Raw genomic sequence first — 20,305 nt, forward strand, 5'->3', positions numbered from 1 at the left:
GATATAAATACTCACATACTCACACATATTCATATACGTAAACAAATATATGTACACACACTATGTATTTATGTATGTGTGTATAGATACAGATATACATACATTCATATATATAATGTATATATCTACCTATACAGTGAGTGTTTAAGAGCAAAGACTCTGGAGCCAGACTGCCTAGGGACAAATTCTGGTTTACTGATTGGGACACCTTGGGCAATTTACTTGCAGTTCTGTGTCTTAGTTTCCTCCTCTGTAAAATGGGATCATAATAGTACCCATATAATAGGGTAACTGTGCAGATTAAAGAATTTAACAGAACCTGGCACATGGTAAGTACTCAAATCACGTTAGCCACTATTACTATAATGACACTTTTATCTAGTAAAAAAGCACCTTCCATCTACCCCAAGTGGGAGCTTAGATTTTTTTTTAAGGCATCATATTGTTGTATTGACATTGATGTGTATTCACTTGTGCTACATATATTATTCAATTCAATAATTTAGGTGCTCCTGTACAGAATATGCTGGCCATGATTTCTGCTGTTTGGGAACTTTCGTTTTAAGAGACAAGAAAAATAATATGCACCTTTCTTTCTCTAGCATTTACCTCTCCCTTTCTTCTTCCCTTGACCTTCTCATTTAGAAGAATATCAGGAATAGGGAGCTGTATCAGTTAGGAATTCACTCAGCTATAAGTAGCAAAAAATGAACAGTAGCTTAAACAAATAGGGAATTATTCTTCTCACAGAACATGGAGGCAGGAGGCTGATGGTTCTGGTTCAGCGATGATGTTGGGTCCCTGTTACGGAGTGAATTGTGTCCCCCCGAAATATGTGTTGTAAATCCTAACCCCCTATACATGGTTGTAATTCCATTTGGTAATGGGTTTTCTTTGTTATGTTAATGAGGCAGTATTAGTGTAGGGTATGTCTTAAATCTCTTTTGAGATATAAAAAGAGCAGATTAAGCAAGGAAGCAAGGAAGCAGAGATGGGGAAAGACAGATGCCGTCGTACATGAAGATCACTATGATCATCAAGGATTAGAAACTGAAATGAGACAAGACTCTTCCCCCAGAGCCAACAGAGAGAGAAAGCTTTCTTCTTCGCCCTGAATTTGGATTTCGAGGCTCCTAAACTGTGAGAAAATAAATTTCTGTTTGTTTAAGTCACCCACTTGTGGTATTTCTGCTATAGCAGTACTAGATAACTAAGACAGGTCAAAATCTCTGTGATTATTTTGTCCTTTCCCTCATGTTCACAAAGTGGCTGCTGCAGTTCCAAATATCATGTTCATGTTAATCCAAGAAAAAGAGGGTAAGAAAGGAGGAAGGAAGGTGTACCAGATGTATATGGTCTTCTTATGAGAAAAAGAAGAAGCCTTCCAGAACTCTACCCTACCTCCTTACAATGAAACTTTGAACTGATTTCTAGAACTGTGTTACAAGGCCACCAATAGCTGGAAAAGTAGCTATACTAAAGCACAGGAGAGAGAAATAGATTTGAAATGATTTGGTATCAGCCAATGAATAATATCTGCTGAGATAAGTTTTTGTCTTGGCTTTGTCTTTGTGTTCTCCTTCTCGAATTCTCCCTGTTGCCTTCCCTCCACCCTTTTCTCCTCTTTGGAAGGAGGTAGAACTGAGAAAAGTAATAACTTGGAGATTTATTTCAGGAAATAAAATTTTGCCTTATAAGAAGTTATAAATGTGCAACAGCAGAAAGCGCATAAAAAGATATGAAGTAGGACGTCTTTTTAAGAGCAGAGGGAGGTCAGAGGAAAAGGAAAAAACCAGCTTAAGCAGAATGGGACCGGGGAATAATTGCAAGCTTTATCCAGCCAGATTAATTTCATAAACACTGCCTTTGCCGAAGGCAGAACTAATCTTGTTGCCTTTGGAATGAAGCACCAGAGTCAATAGATTTTCCTATAGATCATTTAATTACAGATTATCATATGAGAGATCTTGTTTAACTTATGTCTACAAGAGTAAACAATATCGCAAGGCATTTGTGACATTTGCAAACTTTTAAATGATACTTATTTAAATCTTACTTATTCCATAAATCCTTAATGAAGTTTAGGGCTTTCAAAAGGTGCATTAGTTACAGCTTTAAATAGAATTTCATACCTTGACCATTAAAATACCAAAAATTCTCCCGAGGAGACCAAGTTTCTTGGTTTATCAGTTCACTGATCTCTTCCTCCCTTCATGTTGTCCGCCCTCAGTTGACTCTCAGATATGGTCGATTCACAGATGACCAGGTATTCAAACTGCTCCCCTGCTGGACATTCCTAGTGGACTAGTCACCATCACTGTCACTTGAACTGTCACTCTCAGAGGACTCACTGCTATCATCCTTTCTAGGGAGCCTAGGACTTCTTCTATTGGAATGGGGTCTTCTGTAATCCCAAGAGCCTTTCCTTTGTGACATACCCTTATTCCATGTTGCAGCATTTTGTCTATGGGGTACATGATTATTTTTTCTGCCATTGCTGTGTATTACTGTATTTTTCCCATTAGTGGGGCCATTGTGGAAACTTATTTCATTATCAAAACCTGGAGAAGAAATTGGCAGGCCCTGGCTCTTCCCCTTACCAGAAAATCTTTGTCTTTCTTTTAAGGTTTCTTGGTTCCTGTTAGAATGTTCTGCACCTTTTCGAGTGCTACCTTTGCCATTTTTAGGAATTTCATTATAATCAGTGCTTTTAGTTACATCACTACCACCTTCTTTTCTTTTCTCTTTTGACGGTGCATGAGGGTAATGAAATTCTATTCTCCCTTGATGAGCATTTTGACTACCAGCATCTACTCTGTTTCCTTCTTTTCCAGGGAGTTCCTTAAAATTGGTACTACCTGTGATGTCATTGCTGCCCTCCACAAGGCTAACACCTGCAGCATTTGCCTCTTTTGCTGTTGTGTCCCTGCTTCCAATGGCATTTCCACTATCTTCCTCTTTCTCTGGGATCTCATTGTAACCTGGCCCTCTTGTGTCAGGATCAGTAGTCTCAGCTTCACTTGGGCCTGAAAACCCCTTTTGAGTATCTGTACCTTCTACGTCAGGACCAGTAGCGTCTCCTTTACCAGGAATATCCTCAAGAGGCTGGCCATCCCCACTGAAAGGGGAGATATCATTGCCTCCTCTCTGTTGGAGACCTGTGTAACCACTGCCTTCAAAATCACTGGAGATTGTTTTGACTTTTGGGAGCTGTTTAAGGTAGTCAGAGTTGCGTTGGATGTGATAGGTGCTTTTGCTTTTGACTGGAATATTATGGACTTGGGCATCTTTTTGATGATTCTTTTTACCTTTTGAGAAGACTTCAGCATAGTTAGCACCTCTGAGGAATTTTTTTAGAACATTTCTAGGTTTCTTCTTTTTGCGTTCTTCCCTCAAGGGTGCAATTACAGTCACTGGTCTCGTTAGATGTTGCGTGTTATTTCTGATGAGATCCGCACTATATTCTTCTTGGTCATGTTGTTTGCTGATAGCATTGTCCCCATTCTCAGCCCCATTATGCCCAGTGGATTCAGGATAAATGGACATCTTTAGACCATCGTGGGCATTCTCTTTGTTACTAATGCTATGGTCTTCATGCTGTGTTTCTCTATTTGCAAAAATATTTTGGGATTTGCTACTTTGATTATTTTCATTGGCTTCAAGGAGGAGCAAGACTTTCTCTCTTTCCCAGACAACGTTCTCTTTAGGAGGCAGATCTTGTTTTCTTTTCTTGCCAGGATGGCGAAGAGCAGTATCGTCTTTGTTCCTTTCTTCTGGCTAAGAGTGTAATTTTCAAAATAAAAGTGATTATTTTATGTTAACTTTAGAACCTAACAATTCTTAGTTAATATTAAAAAAAAAACAAAAAACAAAAAGCAACCACCAGATGTAATGAAAGAGTCTGTTAGTTAAACAGAGGTTTATCGGTAGGGATCATTCTGGAATTGTCAAAGAAGGTTTCTTGGAGAAACATGAATGAGCTGAGATTGAAAGATGGGTAAAATTCAGATAGATGGAAAGGAAGTGTTGAGAATATTTTATGGGTAAGTGGCTTCATTAAATATTCAAAAACAGGAAGTATTTGAAAGATATTATTAAAAAAACCCATGTAGCTGGAGTAGAGAAATTCTTAAAAAAAGAATCAGAAACAAATTTAGAAATTTAGACTGGGGACTGAGTTTGAAGAAGGGCATGATTAAAGAGTGTCATCCTGGTCTGGAAAATAGTGAGTTAATTTTCTAAAAATAGTCATTCTCTCTCTTTTTTTTGCCTTTGCCTTGGTCTTACAAGGCATTCATGTGCCTAAAGGGAAGCTTTTCTTTATCTTTTCCATCTTTTTTTACAGGGAATATGCAAATAGAGGAATCGAGGTAATAGTCAGCTTCTGATATTCAAAAATAGAATTTGGCAGTAAGCAAGTGTTGCAATCCCAGCTATTGTCTGAGAAATGACTCATTAACTTGCTTCTCTTCCCCTTTGGCATATAATAAGCCAAATTTGATAGTCCAGATCAATAGTTCTCAAATTTAACATGCACCAGAATTGTCTGAAAGGCTTGCTAAGATAAAAATTGTTCAGCCTCACCCCCAGAGTTTCTAATTCAGTAGGTGTGGGATGTAGCCCTAGAATTTGGATTTCTAACAAGTTCCCAGATGATGTTGTTGCCGCTAATCTGGCTGTTATTGTTGTTAGATGCCATGGAGTCGATTTTAGACTCATAGTCATAGCGATCCCACATGACAGAGTAAAACTGCTCCATAGGTTTTAATCTTTACAGAAGCAGATTGCCAGGTCTTTCTCCTGTTGAGCCACTGGGTAGATTCAAATTGCCAACCTTTTTAAGAACCAAGAACTTAACCACTGTGCCACCAGGACTCCTTGCTGGTCTGGACACCACGTTGGAAACCACTGGTCTAGGACATAATTTTAAGTAACAAAGGTCCTGGGGGAATAATGGGAGGAAAAGAAGATAGCAGAGGAAGAGAGTAAAGTGTTAATGCATGTTATCTCAATTTGTCCTCTTTTGCTTGGGGGCTTTATGAAGATGTGCTTAATAGTTGCCCTTTTCCATCCTGGGGCATAAGCAATTTGCAGTAACAATGTGGTCAGGAAGAGAAAGGGCTGAGATTGACTCTTGCTTATGCCACTTTCTGTTTCTGTGTATCATAGGCTAGACATTGAAGTATCTGGGAGTCTGATTAGGAGCTTTCTGGAGGGTGTCACAGCAGAGGAGTGCAGCGACTCTAAAAGGAGAAAAGTACATGGACCACATACATGAGGGACAAATGTCAGCCATACCCAAAACAACAAAAGACCAGTTTCCATTAAATTAATTCAGATTCATGGGGAACCCATGTGTGTCAGAGTAGAATTGTGCTCCATAGGGTTTTTAATGGCTGAGTTTTTGGAAGTAGATCACCAGGACTTTCTTCTGAGGCACCTCTGGGGGGGACTCAAACTTCCAATCTTTCAGTTAACAGCTGAGCATGTTAATCATTTGCACTTCCCAGGGACTCCATCTAAAACAAACAAACAAACAAAAAAAAAAACACCACACACACACACAAAAACCAAAACACCTCATTGCCATTGAGTTGATCCCAACTCATAGTGACCTTATAGGACAGAGTAGAATCGCCCCATAGGATATCCAAGGCTGTAAATCTTTATGGAAGCAGATTGTCACATCATTTGGCAGAGCGGCTGATGGGTTTGAGCCGCCCACCTTTCAGTTAGCAGCTGATTGCTTTAACCACTGTGCCAACAGAGCTCTTATCTAAAACAAAAAGGGGTCTAAATTGCCTGTGAGAGCTAAGGGAGGCTGAATCACCGCTGGGCCCCAACCAAAACTACACAGATTGGGTCCTACGCTATTCCAGCTAGTGAATTCATTTTAGGATGTCAACAGGGCAAGCAGCATCCAAGTGGTCAAGCAGCATTGTTGCAGAGGCCAGATAACAGCATGCGTGTCTGAGGATCCCAAGCCTTCTTTTCCACCATAGTATTAGCCATGGATATATTAATGGGGAATAAGGAGGGAGAGTGAGGATCTGAGTACTTTTATCCAAAAGAGACTGTTCTTAAATACTTAACTATTTAAATTATTAAAAAAGATGACGTTTAAACAGTTAAAAAGGTGGAATTTAAGTTGATTTCTGCATTGCCCGCCCCCCACCCCCACCCCATCAACTGACGAGTAGGAGCTATTGAGGAACAGTACATTGATAGACAAAATAAATACCATACTTTCTTTCCACCCCAAAATTTTAGGGTCAGTTAAAATTTGCAACACATAGGCCTTTGAGCTGGTGAGTAATAAGAAATTAAAATAAGAGGTATTTACTGAGGGACCAGGACATGTAAGAAACTAGGCTGGGTGCTATATATTCTAGGCAAACTTGGTTATTATTGAGTGGCAAAGACGCTAGTCCTATAGGTGTATTGTAGGATGCGGGTGGAGTGGGACAGAGACCTAGCCAATTGGAATTGTCACACTTACACAGAGTGCCCAAGATTTGTAGAACCTGGGATGCCAGGATAAAGAATTTGGGTTTATTTTGCAAGGGATGAAGAGTTAGTGAAGATTTACAAGCAAGACTCACAAAATAAAAACCAGGGGTTTAAGAGGGACAGGGGTGAGGAAGGACAGTTAGGAGACTGTTACAGTGTCCAGATGCAAGCATTTGGATTAAGATTATGTCAAAGAAAAACATTACAAAGAAAAAAACCTATTGGTGCCAGAAGAGTGAACAAATCTGTCTTGGAAGAAGTACAGCCAGAATGTTCATTAGAAGCAAGGATGGCGAGACATCGTCTCACATACTTTGGCCATGTTATCAGTAGGGACCAGTTCCTGGAGAAGAACATCATGCCTGGTAGAGTAGAGGGTCAGCGAAAAAGAGAAAGACCCTCAATGAGATGGATTGACACAGTGGCTGCAACAATGGGCTCAAGCATAACAACGATTGTGAGGCTGGCATAGAACCGGGCAGTGTTTCGTTCTGTTGAACACAGGGTCACTATGAGTCAGAACTGACTGAATAGCACCTAACAACAACGACAATTGGTGCCCAAATTGAAGGGGGCTTAATAATGAAAATGGAACCCTGGTGGCGAAGTGGTTAAGAGTTTGACTGCTAACCAAAAGGTCGGCATTTCAAATGCACCAACGGCTCCTTGGAAACCCGATGGGGCAGTTCTAGTCTGTCCTATAGGGTTGCTATGAGTCAGAATCGACTCACTGGCAACAGGTTTGTTTTTTGTATGTTTGTTTTAATAATGAAAATGGACTGAAATGTTAACATGCAAGAATGAAGACAGAAGGAAAAGATAATGACTTTAATATTAGACATACAGATGTGGAGGTAGTATAGACTCGACTTAAAAAGCAGTATCCAGTTAGAGATAGAAATTTGGGATCTCTCAGGGGTCACCCAGTATAAGTCCTTCCCAGCCTTAAATTGCTTCCACATTTTCCCTGACCTGTGGTCATCTGGCCTCTCGTCGAACACTTTACTTTTATGTCAGATCTTTTCACTTATGAATAATTGTACCTATTTCATGTTCTTTTTTATCTGCAACTAGTATCTATTTTTCCTGTCACAACAATTATTTCTTCTTTCATATGCAACACCTCCAAATTTGGAACAGCTTAGTTTTCCTTCAAACTCATTGTACGTTTTCTCTTCTCCAGGTTGATACTTGCAGTTCCCTATTGTTAAGACGCTACCCTCAGACCTGTCACCTAACTAAAAAGCAAAATCCAAACCCACTGCCTTTGAGTCGGTTCCAACTCATAGCGACCCTATAGGACAGAGTCCAACCTCCTCATAGGGTTTCCAAGGAGCAAATGGTGAATTCAAACTGCCGACCTTTTGGTTAGCTTTCTGAACTCTTAACCATTACCTAATTACGTATACCCTTTACCTTGTGAGATCTCAAAGCATCCCCAGATTCTGATATGGTTTCATCAGCTCTGAGGACACAGAGCCTATTAGCCCCCTTACTCTAGCCACAGCATTTTTAGCAATGCAGATTAATTTTGTCCTGTCGTTTTTGGCCACCACTTCAATGTATTGGCTCTTGTTGAACATATGGATATTGTCTTAGATGTGTTAATTAAAGATGTGAAAATAGATGAGAGCTCCCAGACAGAGAGAAAAAGAACAGTCATCTGAAATCTCACATTTATGGGGCAAGTGTGTAGGGAAGATAGCAAAAGGAGACAGAAAAAACAGTATTCAGGGACGTCTGGATCATAGAAAAATAGATTTAGTGAAATAACAGGCAGGAGTTGCCACTGGTCTTTCTTGATCCTTCAGTCAAGTGCTTATTGAAAAGTAGTTGCACTATGAAAAGAACACTGGTAGTAGAATTAGTTGCCCAGTGCTACCATTTATGAGCTGTGTGATCTTGGCAGCCTTATTTGATTTCTCTGAGCCTGTTTTCTTAGCTGTAAAATAAGAGAAATGATACCTAACCTTTAGAATTTTTAGGAGAATTAAATGATTTTTAATAAGTGATACAATGCACGTAAAGCTTCTCACGCAATGTCTCTCCTGAAACAAGTACTATATAAGTGATGGACAAGTTGCCATCGAGTCAATTCTGACTCATGGTGAGCCCACAATGAGTCAGAGTAGAGCCCTGCTCCATTTTCAATGGCTGATTTTTTTGAAAGTAGATTGCCCGGGCTTTTCTTCCAAGGTGACTCTGGATAAACTCGAACGTCCAACATTTTGGTTAGCAGCCAAGCACATTAACCATGGGCAGTACCTAGGAACTCTTATAAATGACAGTAACTATCATTTCATACAGAATTGCGTATAGCCCTTTTATCAAATGGTAGTTTCCTTTCTAACATAATACTAATGATTGTCATTTGATTATAGGAGACACAGCTGTTCTGCCAGTCTCTGTTCTTCTCTAACATTGGTTGTTGTGGCAGATGAAGATGGATTAAGTCTGGATTCTTCTGCCTATATACTGCCTGGGTGCCACCCCCTGGTTGTGAATCCTGGAAGCTTGTGGCCCTGATACCATGTTTTCTAAAATGAATTTTGATAAGATTTTCTTTTTTTCTGCCCAAAGATAAGAGTCCTGTTCCACCTGGACGATTCCTACTTTTATGTATATATCTTATTAATTGTTGGGAACAGTGAGAAAAATAGCTGAATCAGCTTACACTTCATGCTCAAGATAAAAATGGTTTATGGAAGTACCCTCTACTCCTATTAAGCTGGCTAATATGCAGTCTGCAAAAGTGTCAAACTGGCTAATATGCAGTCCTTAAAAGTGCCAACTTGTATTTTTAAGCAAAAATTTGAGATGATTTATTTGTGGGAGTTATGATATCATCATTCACTAATTTTTTATATTGGTTTGTATCTTCTGAAAGTAGGTAAGATTTTGTTATTAGAAAAAAGATAATAGAAAGCAAACTTTATTGTAAGTCTGAAGAATTTTAAACATTTAACTTATATTTAAAGTCACTGAGTCTTGGGATGTTTTAATAGGAGGTTTCCTTTGCAATCAAGTTCATTTGTTCATTGCTAAGTTATCCTTTTGAGTAAAACTGGTACTTTAGAAAATCAGTAGATTAAAATAATTCCTTCCTAATTTTTCTTGTCCTCTCTACTCTGGTAGCATATGATAAAGAACAGGTGGTACTGGAGGAAGAAGTCCAAGCTGCACAGAAGGCACTGGTGAAAAACAAGGCTTTAGGAATTGACAAAATACCAATTGAGATATTTCAACAAATGGATGCAATGCTGGAAGCGCTCACTCATATATGCCAAGAAATTTGAAAGACAGCTACCTCGTCAACTGACTGGAAGAGATCCATATTTGTGCCCATTCCAAAGAAAAGTGATCCAACAGAATGTGGGAATTATTGAACAATATAATTAATATTACATACAAATAAAATTTTGCTGAAGATAATTCAAAAGCGGTTGCAGCAGTACATCGACAGCAAACTGCCAGAAATTCAAGCTGGTTCAGAAGAGGACGTAGAACAAGGGATATCATTGCTGATGTCAGATGGATCCTGCCTAAAAGCAGAGAATACCAGAAAGATGTTCACCTGTGTTTTATTGACTGTGCAAAGGCATTCAACCATGTGGATCATAACAAATTATGGATAACACTGCAAAGAATGGGAATTCCAGAACACTTAATTGTGCTCGTGAGGAATCTGAATAGAGACCAAGAGGCAGTTTTTGGAACAGAACAAGGGGATACTGAGTGGTTTAAAGTCAGAAAAGATATGTGTCAGGGTTGTATCTTTTCACCATACTTATTCAATCTATATGCTGAGCAAATAATCCGAGAAACCAGACTATACGAAGAAGAATGTGGCATCAGGATTGGAGGAAGACTCTAATAACCTTTGATATGCAGATGGCACAACCTTGCTTGCTGAAAGTGAAGAGGACTTGAAGCACATACTGGTGAAGATCAAAGAGTACAGCCTTCAGTACGGATTACACCCCAACGTAAAGAAAACAAAAATCCTCACAAATGGACAATAAGCAACATCATGATAAATGGAAACAATATTTAAGGTGTCAAGGATTTCATTTTACTTAGATCCACAGTCAACGTCCATGGAAGCAGCAGTCAAGAAACTGAACGACGTATTGCATTGGGCCGATCAGCCGCAAAAGACGTCTTTAAAGTGTTGAAAAACAAAGATGTCACTTTGAGGAGTAAGGTGCACACAACCCAAGCCGCGGGGTTTTCAATTGCTTCATATGCATACAGAAGCTGGACAATGAATAAGGAAGACTGAAGAAGAATTGCTGCCTTTGAATTATGGTGTTGGCAAAGAATATTGAATATACCGTGTACTGCTGGAAGAATGAACAAATCTGTCTTGGAAGAAGTACAGCCAGTATGCTCCTTAGAAGCAAGGATAGCGAGACGTCATCTCACATACTTTTGACATGTTATCAGGAGGGACCAGTCCCTGGAGAAGGACATCATGCTTGGTAAAGTACAGGGTTAGTGACAAAGATGAAGACCCTCAACGAGATGGATTGACATAGTGTCTTCAACAGTGGACTCAAATACAGTGATGGGTGTGAGGATGGTGCAGAATGGGGTAGAGTTTTGCTTTGTTGCACATTGAGTCGCTGTGAGTCGGAACCGACTTGATGGCACCTAACAACAACTCTCTATCTGAAGTGGGAAGTTTCATTTTATTTTTTCTGCTTCTCCTACTGCTTTATAGCTGCTAACCAAAATGTCGGTGGTTTGAACTTACCAGCAGATCCACAAGAGAAAAGACCTGAAGGTCTGCTCCTGTAAAGATTTCAGCATAGGAAACCCTCTGGGGCAGTTCTACTCTGTCATATAGGGTTGCTATGAGTCGGAATTGACTAGGTAGCATACAACAACACATACTAATGAACTGTGTGCATTTTATTAGATGACTGATTAGAGTTGTTTTATAAAACATGAAACTACTTCTAAACTGTGGTATGTGATGGCCATTTTTGCATTGGAGAAAATGTATTAAATTTCTGCTTTCTGATTTCATCATTGACTATATGGTGAGTCTGTGTATCAGGTGGGTAGTCTACTTTCCTGTGGTCTGCTTTTCTATCTCCACACCTTGGGTCATGTTATTCTTTTCACGGAGAGTGGCCTCTCCCACCCACTTCTATTTACTCAAATCCTACCTAGCCTCCAAGGCCCAGCTCAATTATTTTCATTATGTAGCTTCACCTGAACACCTGGCCAGGAAGTCATCTTTCTCTACTCTACTTCCCTAAAAGCGTGTTTTTTTTTTGTACCACTCACATAACAATTTATATCTCTTGGGTTATAATAACTTTTGTAACTGTCTTAGATTTTGGAGAGAAAGAGTTAAGTTTTCTCAGTCATTTTATCTCCCATAGTATCTTGCACAATAAAAGGAGCTAGACATATATTTGTTATGGCATATAGGTTTTAATTTCATGCAATTAGATGTAGTCTTAGAGATACCATCTAAAGAATATTGAGCAGAAGAAAATAACATTCTGAGGGGAAAATGCTACTACCATGGGAGATGAAGTCAGATTTGGAAAAAGTAAATAGTCCTTTTGCTGATGGCATTTTAAGTGATTTTCCAGATATGTGCCCAATGAATGTGTAAGAAGGGACTGAGTGAGAAGGATGATTGTCACCCCAGTGACAAGGCACGTATTCTTTCTCTTCTGAGCGTCCCGACACAGACGGAGTCATCCGTGGATTAAATTTAAGAGACATTAAGACATTTCACTCTCCAGGTCAAAATGATTTCTCCTATTAGCCCTCCTCTGATGAAATCCCCACCATTAGAGTATATGGAAGAACATGTTTAGAAAATCTCTTTATAAAAGACCAAATGTAACTCAGAGCAACAACATGGCAACCCATGGGCATCCAGTGTGTACGAGTACCACACCTGCAGCAGCCGGTCCTGAAACAGGACAGGGACCAGAACTTGGGACAGGGATCAGGAAGACTCTGAAACACTGAGGGCCATATAGAGAGGCCTGAGGAGCTGGGAAGCTGAAGGGAAAGGGACGAAGACACCGAGGGAAACGCCGTTGTAGGCAAGAGTAAACTTTGTCTCCTCTACCATTTCTCTGGGAAACAGTAGAGAGTTTGGCTCATGATAAGGATCATCACTCAGAGATTCAGCTTACCTTTATGTCAGTTTGATTTTTCCTTCCAGGTGATGTGTAAACATACTTAAAAATATAATACCCATGTTTCTCATGGTGGTCTTTGTACGTTATCTACAAAAACACAACATGAGGTTAAGGTGGATTTCCTGGCTCTATTTTTGACAGTACAAGATGTTTAAAATTTGGGTGAAGTCTAAAATTCTGCCTCTGACTGAGGGTAGTACTACTTATAGCCAAAGGAGGGTGTGTGTTAGCTAGCTGCTGAAGATAGCAACTTAGTCCTTTTTCTCTTCTCTCTCTTTCTCTTTTTTTTGCAGTTGCTGTTGAGTCAATTCTGACTCATGGCAACCCCATGAGTATCAGAGTAGAACTCTGCTCCATAGTGTTTTTAATGGCCGTGATCTTTTGGAAGTAGATTGCCAGGACTTTCTTCCAAGGTGTCTCTGGGTGGACACAAACCTTTAACCTTTCAGTTAGCAGTCTCGCATGCCACCTGGGGACTCCACTCTCTTTTCTACATCTCTAAACCTGTTTCTCCTACGGGTGACTGTCAACTGCTCTTCTTGCCCAGGCATATTAGTCCTATTACCAAATTTCAGTGGCTATGGAGCACACAGAAATGTTTTTAGGTAGAAGTGGGGGAGAGGGTTTAGAAGAAGTCAGATGTTACGGTATTCACGTCTGATGTCAAATTGGCAAAACTCACAGCACAAACGTGCAGAGTTTTAAGTTTGGAGATTTTGCCTTTGTAATTTTCAGCTGAGACAAAGAACAGAAGATTGTTACTTCTTAGAACAGAATTTTCAGAGATTGCCAGGAGAAACCATGGGAGGCATAAGTAAGCTGCAATTTGGTAACATGCAAAGCTGAGGACACTTGTCTCAACTTTCTGGATGTATCTGGAAAACTAACTCCATGTGAACAGAATTTTCCATTAAGACTTGCTAGGCACCTTCCCTTTTTTAATTCCCCATTTGTCACTTTGCTCCCATGTACATATGTGGGGAAATATTGGTTGCTGGAACAATATCCCAGAATTCTTGCTCATTGTTTCACTTGAGGGAAGAAATCAAGTTGAAGAGAAACAAACCTCCGTTCAGAATGTTTCCCTCTTTTCTATCATACATTGTGTTAAGTGTAATACCTGATTAACTAGAAATTGCCAAAATTATGTTGCATAATTTTGCATTTTCACTTTAAGAACCCAAGAAAATTTTGATAATTAAATGTTTCCCTTATTGACGTTTTTCTTTACAGAGCTAAAATAGATTTATTTGAGAAGAATAATTCTGTTTACCTTCTGTTCTTCCACACAGTCTTGCTTAGTTTTCTCAGTCTGTGGTTGAAATGTCTGAAAGAAAACAAGAAACAAAACTTCACCAAATAGAACATTCACTCTTTATTTCTTCAAACAACAAATGCTTCATTTGTTTTTCTGTCTCTGGGTTGTATTATTAAATGTGGAAAATCATTCTGACTAAAAGAAGACGGGCACATTCCTCACATTAATATTTATTTCAGTATTACAAGACAGAGTGCCAGCTTTCCTCCCCTCCCATTAAACCCATTGCCATCCTGTAGACTCCGATTCGTAGTCACTCTATAGGACAGAGGAGAATGCCCCACAGAGTTTCCAAGGCTAAAATCTTTACGAAAGTGGACTGCCACATCTTTCTCCAGCAGAGTAGCTGGGACTAAGTCATCTACTTTACAGAGGTGCATTTGAGCAAAGGAGCACTGTCAAGTGGTGGTGGGGGAGAAGGGAGTGACGGAACTTGGCTGTCATTGATATCCACTGAGAAAGAAGTTTTCACTGGCAAACTGGGAGTTGTTCAATAACAATGAACTAAAATCAGAGTTCAATGACGTGGGTTGCATGTGTGCATTGACTGTATGTTGTTGTTGTTAGTTGCTGTCGAGGTGGCTCTGACCAATGGCGGTCCTGTATACACTCAATGAAACATTGCGCAGTCCCATGACATCCCCACGATCGTTGGCATGCTTGAGTCCATAGTTGCATCCATTGTGTAGTGCCTTTTAATATAGGTGGCTCATCTTCCATCACTATATTGGACAATATTCTGTTGTGATCCATAGGGTTTTCACTGACTAATTTTTGGAAGTAGATCTCCAGGTCTTTCTTCCTAATCTGTTTTAACCTGGGAGCTCCACGGAAACCCGTCCACCATGGATGACCCTGCTGGTATTTGAAATACTGGTGGCATAACTTTCAGCATCATTGCAACATGCAAGCCACCACAGTACAACAAATCGACAGACAGGTGGTAGATTGATTGTATAAATACAGTAACTGCTATATTGAATTAAGATATGATGCTCCCAATGATCCAGTAAGGATAAAACTGTAGCACACAAAGGGTGGGACTACACCTAAGGATGGGACCTTATTTTTTCACTCACCTGGTCAGATATTTCTTTCAGGGAAGGGGAAAATAGAAGTGGCTAATTTATTGGGACAAATGCTTTCTCTTGGTTTAATATAAAAATGTAAAAATTTATTGAGGGTACCTTGGGATGGAGGATAGCTATAGAGGTGGAGAGGCCAAAAACTACAAAGAAATAGACCCAGGTAGCTTGCCCAACCTTTGGGCTTAAGTTTAGGTGCCACAGGAGAAGATATAGAACAGAATCTGAGAATCTTAGGAGCAAGCTTGCTGTGGAAGGAACAGATGTAACAGTTTAATTCATTCTCAGGATTTTTATTTCCTGATTTCATTTTGAATCTGCTCGCTATCTCAGATGTGGCAAGGTGAAACAATGGGTAAGACTGGTTTGTGTTTGAATGCGTTTGCTAAAATGGAAGCAGCCATCATGGTGGTACAGTCATCTAAGAGAGAGAAACCCTCAAGGGAAAGATTAAATAAAGAAGTAAACCGTATAAGGACCACCTTGGCCAACTGTCTTACCCACCTAGACAGTCTTCTCAAAGTTCTGTATTTTGTTTATTCAGAGAGATTTTTTCTTGCAGTAAGATATTGGTAATATCCTGCTTGTTCTTCTGCTGTCTCTGGGCAGACCCCTACAAATGACATTTCCTAAGTGCCTTTGCCATCTGACTTCAGTCTGAGATTGGCTGATGGTAGCTCTGGCCTGAGACTGGAGGGCAGAAGGAGAGAGGTATGTCCTTCCCCTCTCTCTGTTTGGATTTGCATCCCCAGAATTAGATGCATCTCCTTTGTGGTGCTAGTTCCTGCTCGAGGTCTCCATCCAGAACCCTGGGAGCACCACCTCTCTCCTGGGTCCTCCAGCCCTAGGGGTGGTAGTAGTCTCCTGCTGAAGCAAATCTTTGAATTGCCTCAGCATCCTTGGTTTTTCCTTTCTGTTCTTTTTTATACTTTGTAACTAGTCCTTCCCCACCCTCCCCACCCTCCAAAAATGGCTCTACTACCATGAGTTCTGTTTTCCTGACTGGACTGTGACGAATAAAATTATCTTAAAAATATAAACTCAAAAGTTTAGTAAAAATACCTCCCTGACAGATCCCCAAGACGATCTGCCTAATATTCCACTCCATGTTAGAGATAATTGTATTTATGTAGCTCTCTACAGTTTGTAAAGTGCTTTCACGTGCATAATCTCATTTGATTCCATAAGAACCTCGTGAGATAGGCAGTAGAAGAAACAGAATTGCCTACACTTTCATAGCTGGTAGTACTAGTAGCAGAGAAGAAGCTGTAACCTAAATATTCAGTTTTAAAGTCCCAAGATTAAAAAGGAAAATTTTAAAATGGCCTGATATATGAAAAAAATCCATATTTAGTAATAAGAGGAATTGTTCCTACAGTTTATATTAAGTGTCTTCAAGGCATGTTTTATAATTTCATTCTTTATTGTATTTTTTTCTTATGTTGACTCGTAAGAGTTTGTCTTGCACATATAAATTAGACCATTGCATTATTATTAAAAAACATAACAATGAAAATAGTTCTGGAAATGGGTCTATAGGAATAAGAAAGCCTAAAAAGGAGATGGGTAGCTATTAAGCAAAAGAAAGAAATGGTTTTGGGTATTAATTATCTTTGTACAGAACACACACACACACACATATGTATATGTCTTTAAAACATCCTTAATGGTACATAATACAGAATATTCAAGTGCCTTACAGTACTTCATGATTTATCTTGCCTTATAATAAAGTCCTTTTAGTCTAATTGCATATGGGTCAATATTAATTGAATTGCATGGCTCAATAATTATCTTTTATTTTCTTCCATTTTAAATTGTTTTGAATTTGAATTATAATTTCAAAATATATGTAGGTGACTCATTATTTACTAATTTCTTATACCACCCATTACTAATCATTATTCAATAATTTAGGTAGTTGCTAAAATGGAATGTACAGATCTGAAGAAAAGTATCAATTTAACCATTCACAATTCCAAATTTTGTCTCTGTCCTTGCTCAGCCTCTTTCAAATATTTCCCTCATCTTTCTTCTCCCCTACCCACTTGGCCATGTTCCCTTGCTTGAACATGGCTCTGTAACTGAGATGGCATTGTTTCCCTCTGGGGAGGAATGCTGGCACCCACTTTTGACCAGTGGTCACTGGATGGATGTTGACATAACACATTTACTGGAAGATACGCAGAGAAAACCACTCCAGCTGTGCCTTAGGAACGTGCTGCTCAAAATAAACTTATCGCCAGTGGTTGGACTGGACTTGATCAGCCCAACCCGCCCTGCAACCATCATGCCTTAACGGGTGTCTCTATGGCCCTGATTGAGCTGAGTTGTGTGGATTTGGCCTGGCAGATGTGTGTTTTAAGCAGTGCAGCCCCCACAGGACTGTGAGAGGATGTGTGCTGACAGGAGACATGCTTCCCCCTCCTTCTGCTGTCCTCACCCTTGTCAGTCTGGTTACCCAACCAGTCATCCACTCACTCAAGATCTATATTTAAGTATTCCTGGCAATGGAATGACCAGTTGTTTCTATGATTCGTCAGCTGAAAGGGTTACTGGAAGAAGTTAGGATGCTTTTCAGACATTATCTAACTAGCACTGTGTCTGCATTGCAGAAAATATCTTTAACACTCAGCATTTTCACAAGATAATTTGGTCACATCCTGAGTACTCATCTGCATTGAGTCAGCGAGAAGAAAAGACACAAAAGGAAATAGAAGTTTCATTTGGGTTAAGTTTAGGAATAATTCTTCTCATCTTTAGCCATGCTGATGATGGAAAAATCACTAACAGAATCCTGCAGTGTTGGAATGTTGTAAGAAATACAAAAAAGATCTCTTCTCTTTCTCTTGCCATGTATTTACAAAATCTAGTTGGTTAGCCTTCAAACATTCAAGTCAAATTCTTTGTTTTTAGTAAAATATTGAAACATTCTCTTAACATGCTTTAATATGAGTCTCTGACTATTAGTCATTAGTGTCAGCTGATGTGAACCCCTGTGCTTCCCTACACTGTTGCTTTTCCCAAAATACGTCTTCAATGTTACTTAAAACGCACTGTGGTGACATCTTGTCATTCAGCACATGTTAATTGAGAGCCTCCTTTGTGACAGGCATTTGTGTTAAGTGTTGGATGATTTCTATTTACTTGGTGCTTTATTGTAACTGAAATAGGTAAAATGCTTCTAACTTAAATAAACATTACTTACAAGAAAAATAGAGAAAGGGAGCAAAAGATTAGGTGATGCAAAACTGAATTTGTAAATGCTTACTGGTGCTGCCCAGGTCAGGCTGGAAAGGAGCAGTCCCAAACAGACAACATGCATTTTTGAGAATCTCTGTAAAAAACAATAATGTTTTACCCTAAAGCAATAGTAATTGTAAACTGCAGCCATATGAATAAATAAAACACAAAGGTATATAAATCATCCTTTCCACTAGCAGTCCATTTTCTCTTGTAAGAAAAAAGCCTATGTATAATTTATTTATACCCAAGTGTGGCTACTTTAATCTAAGAGCTTTCATATGTCTAGTTATTTCAATGTGAAAATAAGAATTGTTCAATGTCATTAACACAGTGAAGTCAGTTGTTAGAAACAAATTTTATAGACATATTTATTTGATCGATTGTCATTTCTAACTTTCCCCTCTTGTCATTAGAAAGTGATTGTTTAATTATTTGTATAATCCACGATGATGTGAAGTTAACATAGCAACTCATAACACACTCTTGAAATGAGTCTATCCAGGTATCAGGCTATATTGTGGGGAAGGAAGTCTTGTCAGCTACCAGACTAGTACACCAACATATGTCCTCAGATTCATTAGTATATGAATTAGTAGTCATTCATGCCCTGGAAAGTGAAATAACTATGTAATACTTATATTGATAGTTAACATTTATTGAATAATTAAAATTAACTAGACACCCTTTTATGAATTTTACAAATATTCAATTATTTGAGCCTTTCAACAACCTGTGAGGTGGGTGGTATTACAATTCTTGTTTTATAGATTAGGAAATAGGCACAGAAAGGTCAAATAACTTTCCCTTGATTTCATCGGTATTAAGGAGCAGAAGTAGGATTGTATAGGCAATAGAGCTACAGAGCCAGTGTTCTTAATCAAGACCTTATGCTACCATTAATAATTTTCTATTCTTTTATCTTTTAACAGAAAAATCCACACATAGTTGACTTAAATCCACACGTAGTTGACTTTTATAATAGACTCAACAAAATAATGTTTAAAACCTAACATTTAGTTTTCCATAAAGGTACATATCTATACTTTGGTAAATATACTAATAGGATGTAGGGCTCACTTAAGTCAAGTAACCATTATAAAAAAAAAAAAAAAAAAGGTCAGTGTAGTCTTGGACTACTGATCTGTTGATTTGGGTATATATTAAGTATTTCACTAACTGCCACACAGATATATAACAATCAACAAGAGAATAAAAAATTTACACTACTCTTTGAGATTACTTGGGGGAAAAACACTTTTCATGGGAAAAATACTGGAAATATTCTTGTCATCTTTAAACATTACAAGATGAAAACATTTATTTAGAGAAACAAATATAACTTTCAAATATATTCTAAAATCCTAAATTGTCTTCCAAATTAAAATAATTTTAAGAATCTATTTAATAATTCTAACTATAATTTAGCCTTCCAAGTGTTTTATAGATCAGGATAGGTGAGGTTTGAAAGTATGAATACAATCGAACTCTCTATATTCTGGATTGTAAGTACAGGGATAGAGTAAAAATTGAGTATTTGAGTTTGGATCTTGATAATGCTGATGTCAAATCAAAGAAAAAGTTGCTACCAAATCATCAATTTCAGATTATAATTTCTATAGCTTAATAACACATTTTCTATTTTTATAGGGCAGAAAGCATTCAATATTATACAGTGTGCTGAGTATAGAATATTTTTTATCTGCATTCATTGAAAAAAAAGCAGTATCCCTAGCAGAAGACAAACATCTTGAAAATGTAAACAATTATGTTGTAAAGCTATTTGCTGTCAAAAACATCAAAAGAGCCACATTACCTGGTATCTTTTACCTTCAGAATACCTGGATTCTTCTGTAGAATTTGCAGTCTCTGGGCATTTTGCTGAAATTTAAAGTTTGTTAGAGTTCCCAATGGCCAATCAGCAGTGGCTCACTTAGCACCAGCAAACAATTTGTTACCAGTGCCCACAGATAACC

The 20,305-nt window shown here is 38.6% G+C and overlaps 1 protein-coding gene across 1 annotated transcript; it reads right to left on the reverse strand.

Annotated features, from left to right (window-relative positions):
• Positions 1–2,304: 2,304 nt before the first annotated feature.
• MEPE (matrix extracellular phosphoglycoprotein) lies at positions 2,305–18,411 on the reverse strand. The gene is made up of 4 exons (XM_004390138.1): positions 18,358–18,411; positions 13,957–14,010; positions 12,678–12,770; positions 2,305–3,777 (listed from the first exon to the last, which is right to left on the reverse strand). Exons 1-4 carry the CDS (start codon positions 18,409–18,411, stop codon positions 2,305–2,307), a joined length of 1,674 nt encoding a protein of 557 aa, XP_004390195.1.
• Positions 18,412–20,305: the final 1,894 nt, after the last annotated feature.

This window comes from Trichechus manatus, unplaced genomic scaffold, assembly GCF_000243295.1.
Source record: "Trichechus manatus latirostris isolate Lorelei unplaced genomic scaffold, TriManLat1.0 scaffold00286, whole genome shotgun sequence".
Classification (NCBI taxonomy): Eukaryota; Metazoa; Chordata; class Mammalia; order Sirenia; family Trichechidae; genus Trichechus; species Trichechus manatus.

Excerpts from the sequence above, each read along its gene's own strand:
- MEPE (XM_004390138.1), bottom strand. The coding sequence starts at position 18,411 with ATGCATGTTGTCTGTTTGGGACTGCTCCTTTCCAGCCTGACCTGGGCA. Across the intron at positions 14,011-18,357 it reads GCCTGACCTGGGCAGCACCA|ACATTTCAACCACAGACTGA; the intron begins GTAAGCATTTAC and ends GTTTTCTTTCAG. Across the intron at positions 12,771-13,956 it reads ACTGTGTGGAAGAACAGAAG|ATAACGTACAAAGACCACCA; the intron begins GTAAACAGAATT and ends GTGTTTTTGTAG.